This window comes from Mustela erminea, chromosome 13 (assembly GCF_009829155.1).
Source record: "Mustela erminea isolate mMusErm1 chromosome 13, mMusErm1.Pri, whole genome shotgun sequence".
Classification (NCBI taxonomy): Eukaryota; Metazoa; Chordata; class Mammalia; order Carnivora; family Mustelidae; genus Mustela; species Mustela erminea.
The window spans coordinates 68,549,433-68,563,624 of NC_045626.1; the positions used below are offsets into that span (position 1 = coordinate 68,549,433).

General features: G+C 41.3%; 1 protein-coding gene across 2 annotated transcripts in view; it reads left to right on the forward strand.

Moving 5' to 3' along the window:
* PISD (phosphatidylserine decarboxylase) overlaps window positions 1–14,192 on the forward strand; it is a 36,282-nt gene that overhangs the window by 5,578 nt on the left and 16,512 nt on the right. The window contains exons 2-3 of one of the 2 annotated variants that reach the window (XM_032309985.1): window positions 6,455–6,534; window positions 9,945–10,120. In XM_032309985.1, the coding sequence (XP_032165876.1) occupies window positions 6,455–6,534; window positions 9,945–10,120 (256 nt within the window). Of the gene's footprint in view, window positions 1–6,454; window positions 6,535–9,944; window positions 10,121–14,192 lie in introns of those variants that run through there. The other variant, XM_032309986.1, reaches the window with a different exon arrangement.

Here is a 14,192-nt window from a genome sequence, read left to right on the forward strand (position 1 = left end):
TTAAAGACAGGTGCTTGAGGGCCTAAGTGAAATAGGTGATGGGGATTAAGCCATGCATTTGTTGTGATGCGTATTGAGTGATGTATGGAATTGCTGAAATCACTGCATTATACGCCTGAAACTAATATAATACTGTATGTTAATTATATTGGAATTAAAATTAAAAAAAGTAAAGGCAGGGGACTGGATGAGCAACTCTAGGAAGAGTGTAGATGGAGATGAGATCTGAACGTGGGCATGGCAACAGTTTGAAGGCAGGGAGAGGCCAGAAAGGGAGGAGGAAAATCAGCGTCCTAGAGTAATGTGAGAGTTGTGTTTCAGGAAGGAGAAAGGGTGAAGAGGTCAAGAGGTACAAACTTCTAGTTGTAAAATAAATAAGTCATGGGGATGTGTAGTTAATCATAAAAAAGTTTTGTAGCTGTATGGCGACATATGTTAACTAGACTTACTGTGGTGATCATTTTGCAATATATGCAAAAATTTTTTTTTAAAGATTTTATTTATTTATTTGACAGAGAGAGAGATCACAAGTAGGCAGAGAGACAGACAGAGAGAGATGAGGAGAAGCAGGCTCCCTGCTGAGCAGAGAGCCCGATGCGGGACTCAATCCCAGGCCCCTGGGATCATGACTTGAGCCGAAGGCAGAGGCTTAACCCACTGATCCACCCAGGTGCACCAATATATGCAAAACTTTTAAAAGATTTTATTATTTACGAGAGAGAGATAGCAAGAGAGGGAACGCAAACAGCAGAGCTAGAGAGGGAGGAACAGGCTCTCCTCTGAGCAGGGAGCCTAATTTGGGACTGGCACAGGATGCTGGGACCATGACCCGAGGCAAAGGCAGACCCCTAACTACAGAGCCACCCAGGCGCCCCGCAATGTATACAAATACTGACTCATGTTGTACACCTGAGACTAACAATGTTATATGACAGTCATACCTCAATTAAAAAAAAAGAGAGAGAAAGGGATTAGTTGTGGCAGATGCTGCTGTGAGAGGTCAAATAATATGAGACCCAAGAAACATACATTGTGTGCTGGCAACACAGAGGTTGTTGGTGACCTTGACAAGAGGTGACAGGATAGGAAGAAAAGCCTGGTTGAGCAGGATTAAGAGAGGGTGGGAAGTGAACCTAGGTCTTTTTTTGGTTAAGTTTTTATTTTTTATTTTATTTTACTTCAAGATGTTACTTATTAAGTGAGAGTGAGAGAGAGAATGTGTGTGAGCCAGGGGAAGGGCAGAGAAGCAAATTCCCACTGAGCAGGGAGCAGATGTGGGACTCCATCCCACATGACCTGAGCCAAAGGCAGATGCTTAGCTGACTGAGCCACCCGGGTGCCCTTTTTAAGCTTTTTTTTTTTTTTTTTTTTTTAAAGATTTTATTTATTTATTTGACAGAGATCACAAGTAGACAGGGAGGCAGAGAAAGAGAGAGGGAAGCAGGCTCCCTGCTGAGCAGAGAGCCCGATGCGGGACTCGATCCCAGGACGCTGAGATCATGACCTGAGCCGAAGGCAGCGGTTTAACCCACTGAGCCACCCAGGCACCCCCTTTTTAAGCTTTTATTTTAATTCCAGTTAGTTAACATACAGTATTACATTAGTTTCAGTGTTACAGTGTTATATTAGTTTCAACAATATAGTGATTCAGCAATTCCATACGACACACAATGCTCATCTCAAGTGTGCTCATTAATCCCCATCACCTATTTAATTCATCCCTCTACTCCCCTCCCCTCTGGTACCTATCAGTTTGTTCTCTGTAGTTATAAAGAGTCCGTTTCTTTTTTTGTCTCTCCTGTTTTTTCTTTTTTGCCCTCTGTTCATTTTTTTTGATTCTTAAATTCCATGTATGAGTTAAATCATTTGTTATTTGTCCTTCTCTGACCTATCTCGCTTAGCATATACTCTCTTGCTCTGTCCATGTCATTGCATATGGCAAGATTCATTCTTTTCTAGGGCTGAATAATTTTCCATTGCCTGTGTATATGTATTGTGTGTGGTGTGTGTGTGTATATATACATATATATATGTATATATGTGTGTGTATACATATATCTATACATATAGTATATACATATATCTATGATATATATACATATATACATACGTGTGTGTATATATACGTATATTTATACACACACCACATCTTCTTTAGCCATTCATCAGGTGGATACTTGAGCTGCTTCCATATCTTGGCTATTGTAAATAATCCTGTTATAAAGAGGGGTACAAATATTACTTTGAATTAGTGTTTTTGTATTTTTTTAAAGATTTTATTTATTTATTTGACAGATCACAATTAGGCAGAGAGGCAGGCAGAGAGGGAGGGAAGGGAGCCTGACACGGGCTTTGATCCCGAGACCCCAAGATCATGACCTGAGCTGAAGGCAGAGGCTTAACCCACTGAGCCACCCAGGTGCCCCAGTGTTTCTGTATTTTTTGAGTAAATATCCAGTAGTGTGATTACTGGGTCATAAGTTTTTAACTTTTTGAGGAACCTTCATACTGTTTTCCCCAGTAGCTGCACCAGTTTGCATTCCCACCAACAGTGCAAGAGGGTTCCTTTTTCTTAACAACCTTGTCAGAAGAAACCTGTTGTTTCTTATGTTGATTTTAGCCATTCTGACAGGTGTGAGGTGATTTGTATTTTTTTGTATTGTATTTCTTTTGTATTTGTATATTTTTTGTATTGTAGTTTTGATTTGTATTTCCTGATGACAGATGATGAGCACCTTTTCATATGACTGTTGGCCATCTGAATGTCTTCTTTAGAGAAACGTCTGCTCATGTCTTCTGCCAATTTTTTATTTGGATTATTTATTATTTGGGTGTTGAGTTTTATAAGTTCTTTATATATTTTAGATACTAACCCTTTATTGGGTATATCATTTGCAAATATCTTCTCCCAGCTCATTCCATAGGTTGCCTTTTAGTTTTTTTTAAAATTAACATATAATGTATTATTTGTTTCAGGGGTACATGTCTGTGATTCATCAGTCTTAACACAATTCACAGCACTCACCATAGCACATATCCTCCCAGTGTCCATCACCCAGCCACCCCATCCTCCTACCCCCGCCTTTTAGTTTTGTTGATTGTTTCCTTCACTGTGCAGAAGCTTTTTTTTTAGATTTTATTTATTTATTTGATAGAGAGATCACAAGTAGACAGAGAGGCAGACAGAGGGAGAGGCAGACTCCCTGTTGAGCAGAGAGCCCAATGTGGGGCTCAATTCCAGGACCCTTAGATCACGACCTGAGCCAAAGGCAGAGGCTCAGCCCACTGAGCCACCCAGGCACCCGTGTACAGAAGCTTTTTATTTTGACATAATCCCAGTAGTTTATTTTTGCATTTGGCCTATCTAGAACAAAGTTGCTACAGCTGATGTCAGAGAAATTATTGTCTGTGTTCTCTTCTAGGATTTTTATGGTTGAGAGTGAACCTAGCTCTTTTTAAGAGCTTGTTACAAAGGAGAGAAGAAAAGTGGGGTGGAAGCTAGGCAAGGATGCATGGTGGACAGTGTATGTAAGATTAGAGACAGTATAGGGTTTATATGAGATAGAAACAGTCCAGTAATAAAAGACAAATTGGTGTAATGGCGCATTTGCTGGGCACTTTTTCCAGGAGCTGTGGCTAAGGCGGTGTACAAGAGAGCCGAGCTCTGTGTTCTGGAGTAGGGCTGCCAAGGGGGAAGACCTACATGCAAGAGAAACCACCTGTGTGCCGTGTGTCTGGTTCCAGTGGATAGACGATTGTCTCTGATTCCTACCTCCCCCAGCTAAGGGAGGGAAAAAAGAAGCCTTATTCAACAGTCTACAAACATTCTTTTAGTTGGGGGATTCAGCATTCATTCTGAGACACATAACACAGCAGTGTATAGAAGACAACAATGTACCTTTAGTCAGATTTATACTTCTTGTTCTAATTCTTTTTGGAAAGCAGGGTTTGAGGCTTTTAGCTTTTGTAGTGGGAGTTTTTAGTCTTAAGAAATGAGCATTGTTCAGTGCTGAAAGAACATTCATATACTGAAACATCACCCTTCTTTGTGTTAGTAGCTGTATGTCTCTCTGGCCTTTGTGGTGGTGAGTATCATGGTCCCATATTTTATCTCCATACAAACCTGACTCACCTATTGGAGCATCAGGTTCATCACATTAGCCCTATTAGCACCATGCAGTGAGGGTGTTTTTAAGTCAATTCTGATCATGTTTAGAGACTATCTATATAAGATGTAAATACTAAATATCCATGAAAGTAAACATTATTGTAGGAAGACCATACACAGAGTTCTGTTTTCCACAAAAGTGACATTGTAGACGTTTATTAAATTACTGCTTCTATCATAAAGGGCTCCAGCAGAGAAAGAAGCGCTACTGGCAAGCAGTTTCTTTCCTTCACCAGGTCAAATTAGGGGGAAACCGAAGTGCTATCTGAATTGAAAGGGAAATATTTCCTTTTTGATTAGGGGAGATCCAATTTTTAACTAAAAGTTGATGAATGCTTTCCTTTTTTTTTTTTTTTTTTATTTTAAAAAAGACTTTACTTATGGGGCACCTGGGTGGCTCAGTGGGTTGAAGCCTCTGCCTTCGGCTTGGGTCATGATCCCAGGGTCCTGGTCATGATCCCAGGGTCCTGGTCATGATCCCAGGGTCCTGGGATCGAGCCCCACATTGGACTCTCCGCTCAGCGGGGAGCCTGCTTCTTCCTCTCTCTTTGCCTGCCTCTTTGCCTACTTGTGATCTCTGTCTGTCAAATAAATAAATAAAATCTTAAAAAAAAAAAAAAAGAAAGAATGTTTCCTTAGAGTGGAAAGCTGTGAAAAGTTGTTGGTGATTTTTTTTCATTCTGTCAAACTAGCTTGACAAAATAGCAAAGTAGCCACAAAAAGAATTCAAAAATTCTAAATTAAGTGAGCCTTCTAGACTTGAAGTATATTAGAATAGTTCACATGGTTATTTGTGTCATTTTTTTTCCAGGCCAGACATTCAAAATTTAAAGTTTCAGCTACCAGTATTAGATTCCTTAATGAATAAGAGTTATATGTTTACAAGTACAATTGTTCTTTTGTGGTATGGAAACATAAGGCTTTTTGTAAGAGTGCTGGGTTTACTGTCTATTATGATCTTATGTTAATTAAGAAAAAATTAACTATTTTGAAATAGTTTCAACTTAACAGAAAAGTTATAAAAATAATGAATAGAATTCCTGAAAACCGTTCACCCAGATTTCCGAAATGTCAACTGCATTTGCTTTACTATTCTCCCTTCCTCTTCTCTCTGTATACACGTGTATGTGTGTGTGTATATATAGATAAAATATTATTATATATAAAATATAATTTATTATTTATTATTATTAAATATATAATATATTATATATTATAAATAAATATATATTTTTTGTAAAAGGCTTGAGAGAAAATTACAGATTTGGTACTCCTTCACTATGAACTTTTCAGCTTTTATTCCTACAAAATCATCTTCTCACACAACCACTGTACAGTGGTCAAAACTAAGAAATTAAGATTGATGTAAGACTTATTGAATCTATACATTGTATTCAAGTTTTGCCAATTGATCTACGTTTAAAAAAACTTTTTAAAAGATTTTATTTATTTATTTGAGAGAGAGAGAGAGCACGCATGCACCAGGGAGCCAGTGACCATGAGCGGGGGGAAGGGATAGAAGGAGAGGGAGAAATAGACTCCCTGCTCAATGGCGAGCTTGACGTGGGGCTCATTTTCAGGACCTTGGGATCATGACATGAGTCAGTCACTTAACCGACTGAGCCACCCAGGTGCTCCAACATTTTTTAAAGTAATTAAAAAAAAATATTTATTTGTCAGAGATAAAACACAAGCAAGGGGAGCAGTAGGCAGAGGGAGCCGCAGGTAGAGGGAGAAATGGGCTCCCTGGGAGCCTGACGTGGGACTTGATCCCAGGACCCTGGGATCATGACCTAAGGAAAGGTAGACGCTTAATCCACCAAGCTACCCAGTCATCCCTGTACTCTCTCTTTCTCTCTCAAATAAATAAATAAAATCTTAAATTTTTTTTTTTTAAATAGGGGCTCCTATGTGGCTCGGTCAGTTAAGCAGCTGACTCTTGATCTCAGCTCAGGTCTTGATCCTCAGGGTTGTGAGTTTAAGCCCCATGTTGGGCTCTATGCTGGGCAAGGAGCCTTCTTAAAAAAATTAAAAAAAAAATTTTTTTTTAAAAATAGGGCGCCTGGGTGGCTCAGTGGGTTAAGCCGCTGCCTTTGGCTCAGATCATGATCTCAGGGTCCTGGGATCGAGTTCCGCATCGGGCTCTCTGCTCAGCAGGGATCCTGCTTCCCTCGCTCTCTCTGCCTGCCTCTACTTGTGATCTCTCTCTGTCAAATAAATAAAATCTTTAAAAAAAGAAATTTTTTAAAAATAAATGTTTAATGGTTCATTTTTGCTTGATTATAGCCTTCTTCACTGTGAGAACACTGCTGTGAGCCACGTCCTGCAGTCCTTAAGAAAGCTGCCTGTCAGAGCCTTCTATACAAGTAAGTGGACAGTTAGAGGTGGTGCTGGCCTCTGTGCTTCAGTTTGCTTATCAGTACACTGGGATAGACAGCTCCTATTTCATTGCATTGTTAGTAGAATTAACTGACCTTATATCTGTGGGGTGCTTAGAGTGTCTTGTAGACAGTCATCACTGGAGCCCTAGTGATCATTACCTCATCATTTTTACTGGCTGCATAGTATTCTGTTGAAGACTACCATTTGGTGTTGGACCTTTAGGTTGTTTCTAGGCTTTTTCTATTATAGACATTTCTGAGGTAACATATTTTGGTGTAGCTTCGGGATAAATCTGTAGAGCTAGAATTGCTGGAGCAGAAGATTTGTGTATTTTACAAGATGGCATTTAGGCCAAATTGTTCTTCAAGGAGGGTTGTTCCAGCTTGTGTGCATATGAGCACGAGGTGCTCATGAGTACCTCAGTTTCCCACACCCTCATAAAAACTAGATTATGGACTTTTTTGATTTTGTACGGAGCTTGATTCTGTAAGATATTCTTTTTATTCGATCATACCAGAAGCCATTTTGAACTGACCATGAGAGGACCTTGGGAATAAAACAAATTTGTTAAAGAGAATGAAAACAAAACATTTATAACGGTAGATAGCAGCACATCTGGGTGTTCCTTATTTAGTTAAGACTTGCAAGCTGGACCACGTGGGAATCACAAGAAGGATAGAAGGGGAGCCACAGTACCTGAGCCATGATCTTGGATCTGCAGAGAAGCTGTGCTTTTATAAAGTGACAAGTCCAGCAGAGAGGTGGTCAGTAGTGGAGGGCTGTCTCTACTTAACAATTTCTTTTTGGGGAGGCAAAGTAAGCCTCTAAGAAGGCAAGACATGTAGTCAAAGGGCTAGTGTAGCTGGCAGCATTCAGTGGAACGTGACTAGTCCATCTAGGGTGAGGGCTCATTGCAGTGAGGAGGGAACAGCACTTCGCTTGTCACCAGTTATTTCAGAAAGTTGCTTTATGGTCAGTCTTTCTTGGTCAGAGGCAGAATATTTAGTTGTGAACTAGTAAGGGTTCATTAGGAATAATTAGAAGATGGAAGAGATTAATGACACCCACACTTGCTCATTAAAAGAAAAAACAGCAATACCCAAAACATGGTGGGGGGAGCTGGTGATGTCGGGAGCAGGAGGGCTTCCGCCCATTGGAAGTCACAGGTAGTAAGAAGGGTATTCTCTGGTTTTGTATAGGCTCCTGGTGACTGAGCTCTTGAGATATTGTTTTAATAACAGCATTATTGAGGTATAATCCATATACCATAAAATTCATCTTTTTTTAAAGTGCAGTTCGGTGGCTTTGAGTATATTCAGAATTGTGCAACCATCACCACTATTAATTTTAGAATTTCATTCCCCCCACTTTCCCCAAGCCAGTAACAGCACTTGACTCTTTAAACTATCACTCCCCATTTCTTTCACATAAGGTTTTTAAGGTTCATGTTATATCATGTGTTGGTACTTTATTCCTTTGTGTTATGAAATAATACTCCTTTGTATGGATACGCCACATTTTAATTCATTTACCAGTTGATGGACATTTGGGTTGTTTCTACTTTTTGGCTGCTACTGAACATTTTTATATAAGTTTTTGTGTAGATGTCGGTTTCATTTCTTTCAGAAATATCCCTAATAACAGAATTGCTGGGTCACAATGGTAATTTTATGTTTAACATTTTGAGGAACTGACAAACTGTTTTTCAAAGTGGCTGGCCCATTTTGAAATCCCACCAGCAGTGTATGAGTGTTCTACTTTCTCTACATCTTTGCGAGCACTTAATTGTCTTTTTTTTTTTTTTTTTAAGATTTTATTTGTTTATTTGACAGAGAGAGAGAGATCACAAGTAGGCAGAGAGGCAGGCAGAGAGAGAGGGGGAAGCAGGCTCCCTGCTGAGCAGAGAGCCTCATGCGGGGCTCAATCCCAGGACCCTGGGATCATGACCTGAGCTGAAGGCAGAGGCTTAACCCCCTGAGCCACCCAGGTGCCCCCTAATTGTCTTTTTGATTATAACCATCCTAGTGGGTGTTAAGTGGTATCTCACCATGGTTTTGATTTCCATTTTCCTGTTTACTAATGATTTGTTGGTTTGCTACAGCTGTGCTAGCAAAGTACTGCAAACTGAGTGGTTTAAATAGTAGAAACTTACTCAAGTTGAAGACTAGAGGTCTGAGATCAAGGTGTCACAGGGCTGCTTCCTTCTAAGGGTTGTGAGGGGAAACCTGTTCCATGCCTCTGGTCTGGCTTCTCATGGAAGCCAGAAGCATCATCCTGATCTCTGCCTTCATCTTCACACAGCATTCTCTTTATAAGCATGTCTGTCTCCAAGTTTTCCCTTTATATTAGTACATCAGTCGTTATCCGGTTAGGGCCCACCATGATGGCCGTATTTTATCTTGTTTACTTCTCTAGAGACCCTGTATCCAAGAAACAACAGGATTTAGATCCTGTGTATGTTTTTAAATTGGATTGTCTTTTTTTATTATTGAATCATAAGATCTTATGGGAGTTTGCATTTGAGAATACTTGTGTCTGGTCAGATTTGGGTCTAGATTGTAGAAGTAAGGTCAGAGAGTCCTGGGTGAGAAATGGTGCCCGATTCCCAGTTCTGGATCTGGTGGTAGCTAGCCTGGCAACCTTGATTAGTTTCTTGACCTCTTTGTACAGTGTTTTCATCTTACATTCTCTGGCTGTGGTGGCACTTGAGGTGCATTGTAGTTTCATAGGAAAGATGCTTGTCCCTTGGGCACCTGGGTAGCTCAGTCGCTTAAGTGTCTGTCTTCTGCTCAGGTCATGATCTCAGGGTCCTAGAATTGAGCCCTGCATTGGGCTCCCTGCTTGGTGGATAGTCTGCTTCTCCTTTTCCCTCTGCTGCTCCCCCTGCTTGTTTTTCTCTTTCTCTTTCTCTCTGTCAAATAAATAAGATCTAAAATCTAAAAAATAAAACACACACACACACACACACACACACACACGCACGCACAAAGATGTTTGTCCCTTACATATTGGTAGAATTTGGAGACAGAAGGTCTTTTTTAAAATTCTTATTTATTTATTTATTTATTATTTATTTTTTAAATTTTACTTATTTGAGAAAAAGAGTGAGCGAGAGAGAGCACAAGTTGGAGGAGGGGCAGAAGGAGAGTGGGGAAGCAGGCTTCCCACTGAGCAGAGATGTGGGGCTCAATCCCAGGACCTGGGATCATGACCTGAGTCAAAGGCAGCTGCCCAACCGAGCCAGAAGGGTCTTAATAGTGACTCAAGGTCGCACCTGCCTATCTAAGATGCACTGGTGTTTCCTGGACCTCATTCTAGTGCCGTTTGCATGACTCATCCTTGTCCCTTCTCCCAGTCTCAAAATTTTCCTGTTTTTTTTTTTTTTTTGTTACAGATGCCAGAAGAGTCCACACTGCCCCTGCTCGTACCTTGTTTCTGCTCCGTCCCCTGCCCATTCTGTTGGTGACAGGCGGCGGGTATGCAGGTTACCGGCAATATGAGAAATACAGGGAGCGAGAGCTGGAGAAGCTGGGGTTGGAGATTCCACCCAAACTTGCTGGTCACTGGGAGGTAGGAATAAAGGTGGAACCACCTTGAGTTCTCATTAGGCACAACTATCACTTTTTAAATTGCCTCAAAGTTGAAATGTTTGAAAAAATGAAATGTGCTTCTTTGGAGCTCATGTCTCCAGTGGGCTTTTGGCCAGACACAGACGTTATGCCTTTGGCGTCATGTAGGGCTTCTTTTCTGTGTCCACACCTACGCCTGGTCTCCCCAAGGGCTCTGAGTAGCAATTACCTGCAATTGCAATCCTCAGACTTCATGCCTTGTGTGGGGCCTGACGTCCTAGTCGTTCATGCTCTGCTCTGTCTGAGGATAAGCTGAAATGGTAGGACTTTTGTGATGTGGATAAGTTCTTACCAGGAACCAGACTGAAATAATCAAATTCCTTTATTGTTACTGCTTGAAATGCTTCCCTCACAACAGGGCAGGCTTTGATGTTGTTGAGCCATGTGTGAAGTACAATGAACTGTCTTATTCAGTTGCGCTCTCGTGGCCCAGGATGATACCTAACAGCCATTCAGTAAATGTTGAAATTGAACGTTAAGGTGTAAATTTAAAAATGCCTTCTTTTCAGCCATAGTGTAATCAATGAAAAATCTGAAACATCAGTAGATCAGTAGCCTGGGCAAAAGTGGGGGGAGCGAAAGTAGAGACTTTATGGCATTTGGAATGATGCATTTGGGTTTCTTCATGAACCTCTCTATATTGGTAATTTAGCTTGTTTGAATCCAGTGGCCAGGGCATGTGGGTTCTGAAGGCGAGTCCTAACCATGTCCCTCAATAGCTGTATGAACATGTCACTTGCCGTCCGGTCCTCTGTGTGACTATGCTATAAGTAGTATAAACAGCTATAAGGCAGGCTGGATTGGAACCCCTCTGAGATTCCTTCTAGCTCTTGCAGAGTTTATCTAGGAATATTTGTTGGCATTGGCATTACATGCTACATTACAGGCTTCCTCCCACAATCCTATTTTGAATTTTGGTTTAGACCCTCTTTCTCCAGTAGAATACAGTGTAAAGATTTCCTCTGATTTCCGACAGTCCTATAAAACTGTGACTTAGTCAGCCGGCCCTACAGATCCAGATGTGGGTATTACCCCAAGAGGTACCTTTTTGCTTGCCCATGTATCTCTACCCTTTTTTTGGCCTGTTCGTACATCTTGGACTTTATAGTAGCCTATCTCAGACCAAAAAAGAAAAAAGGTTTTTTGTCTTCTGGAAGTATCTGACAAAATCCTTTTGGCAAAGGATAATTGTGTAGTATGTGAGTCACACTTTTAAAATTTGCTGTACTCTATTTCCCATGACATTGGTGGTTTCCTCTGTAAATATACCTTTTCCTTTATGCTAATAAACTACTTGTTAGACTGTGATCATATGACGCCGCTCAAGTGTTCGGCCCAAGGTAGCTTCTCTCTGACCCCACGTGTTTGCAGGCTGAGTCACGCTGTGACAAGCTTTGCATGCTTGTTCAGCAAATTCCCACCCATTTCAAAGGTCTTCCAAGAGAATCTACATTTGGAAGAAATCTGTGACTTCCAAATCATAAAGACTAATGTCAGTAGTATTTTTTTAGCATTCACCGTTTGCATAATTAGTATTACTGCCATGTAGGAGCCAATACCTGAAAGACAACCATTTGTAGGGAGGACAGGTTTGATTGGCTTATAAGTTCTGGGGCCTGGACAGTAACAGAACACTGGATCCGAGTGGCCCCATGGAGCGTGAGATCTGAAGCCCCTATTGGTTAAGAGCTGGGTTTCAGTTAGATACGGTTCTTCTGGTGGAGTAAAATGGCCACAGGACTGTTGGGTTTACAGGCAGGATGCCAGCATTTCACTTCATGAAGGGGAAATGGTCTGGACTCTGAGTAGACATTGTAGGATTTCAGAGGAGAGACAGTAGGTTGTGAGAAGGGAGAGTGCTGACTGGCAGTCGCAAACTGGATTCTGGTTCTGCCCCTGCCCCACCTAATCACTGTCATCTCATGAAAAATGAGAGTACCCTAATCTGGTCAATCATCAGGATTGTTGGGGAGCTTTAGAAACTACGGATTCTTTGATCTCACCCCTGGAGATTTAGAAAGTTTGGGCAAGCTCAAGATCTTTGTTTTTAAAAAGTCCCTTCAGTGATTCTGATGATTTAGGAATCATGGGCAGATGAGCTGTAAGGTTCCCTTCAGGGCTCTTTTTTTGAGTGGCAGATGAAAACTGCTGCTGCTAATTTTGCTGGAATATAATCTCTTCATATCCTTGGGTCAAGTGTGGCATCTCTAGAGCTTGAAAGAGGACTGGCTGGTACTTATGCTGAGATGAGCCCCTGGGACTCTTTAAGGATTTATACCCATCTCCCCCCGCCCCCATATCTTTCCTTTATTTCAATTTAAGTCTGTCTGTCCTTCCTTCCTGCCTCCCTTCCTTCCTCCCTCCCTCCCTTGTCCTCCCTTCTCCCTTCACTTCCCTTTCCAACAGTATAGAAGAAACCATAACCCCAAACTCTGCGCCGCCTCATTCACCGCAAACTCCACTCGGGGGTGTGGGGAGAGGGCACAGCTCTTGCACAGGGGCAGCGGGGAGGCAGGTGTCAGACACAGTTGAAGACTTGAGCTCAGCTGTAGCACCTTGGCATGCTGTTTCATCTTCCTGGGTTCGTTCTTTATTTTTTTTTAAAGACTTTATTTATTTATTTGACAGAGACACTGCGAGAGAGGGAACACAAGCAGGGGGAGTGGGAGTGGGAGAGGGAGAAGCAGGCTTTCCACTGAGCAGGGATCCTGACATGGGACTCAATCCCAGGACCCTGGGATCATGACCTGAACCGAAGGCAGAAGCTTAACGACTGACGCACCCAGGTACCCCCTTCCTTCATTTTTTTAAAAGATTTTATTTGTTTGAGAGTGAGATCATGAGCATAAGGGAAGGATAGAGAGAGAAGCAGGTTCCCCACTGAGCAGGGATCCTGATGTGGGACTTGATCCCAGGACCAAAGGCAGGTGCTTAACCAACTGAACCACCCAGGTGCCCACTAGGTTCTGTTTTTATAGGTCTAAGAAAATCTTTGCTTGCTCTAAGAGTCATGTATGCAAAAAAAGCTCATGCAGTTGGCTGAGTGGAAATGAAGCTTATGTGTTTGCTTGATGGGATGAAGGAAACTCTGTAACTAGCAGCAAAGTGAGTAGTAGCCTGTTGAGGGTGTTCAGAAGCATCCAGGTTCCAGCAGCTCCGCTCTTTCTTTATATATATATGGCATCACTTTCCTCAACGGGGAAATAGCTCACTTTTTTTAAAATTAGAAAGCATTATAAAATGTGGAGACGAAACAGTGATGACCCAGGATTGTACAACTCACAGGAAACCACAGTTCACATTTTGGGGAACTTAGCCCTTCTGGGGTTTGGGGTATTTAGGAATACATATTGTTAATTTTTGTTTTAAATGAGATAGTTTAAAAAAAATTTTTTTTTAAAGATTTTATTTACTTATTTGACAGACAGAGATCACAAGTAGGCAGAGAAGCAGGCAGAGAGAGAGAGGGAAGCAGGCTCCGTGCTGAGCAGAGAGCCCGATGCGGGGCTCGATCTGAGGACCCCGGGATCATGACCTGAGCCGAAGGCGGAGGCTTTAACCCACTGAGCCACCCAGGCGCCCCTAGTTTTAAAATTTTTAAATAAAACACAATCATGTAAATTCAAATACTAATGAAGGGTTACATATAAAGATATCTTCCACTCTCTGCCCCTACTAATTTCATCTCCACTCTTCAGAAGCAGACAAGCATTTTTAACGTTAGCGTATCTTTACAGAATGTTTCTACTTACATATTTTTTGGCTATTCAAAGGTGATTTAATTTTGACATGCATCGCTATGTAAGTTTAAAGTATATAGCATGATGGTTTGATTTACATATATTGCGAAATGATTGTCAGAATAGATTCAGCAAACATTCATCATCTCTCTAGATATAATTTAAAAAAAAGAAGAAAGGAAAAAAGAAAAAACTTTTCCCAAACTCTTAGGATTACCTCGCTGTACTTTCCTCTGTGATAGCAGTGTTGGCTCTAGGCATCAGGTTGTATGT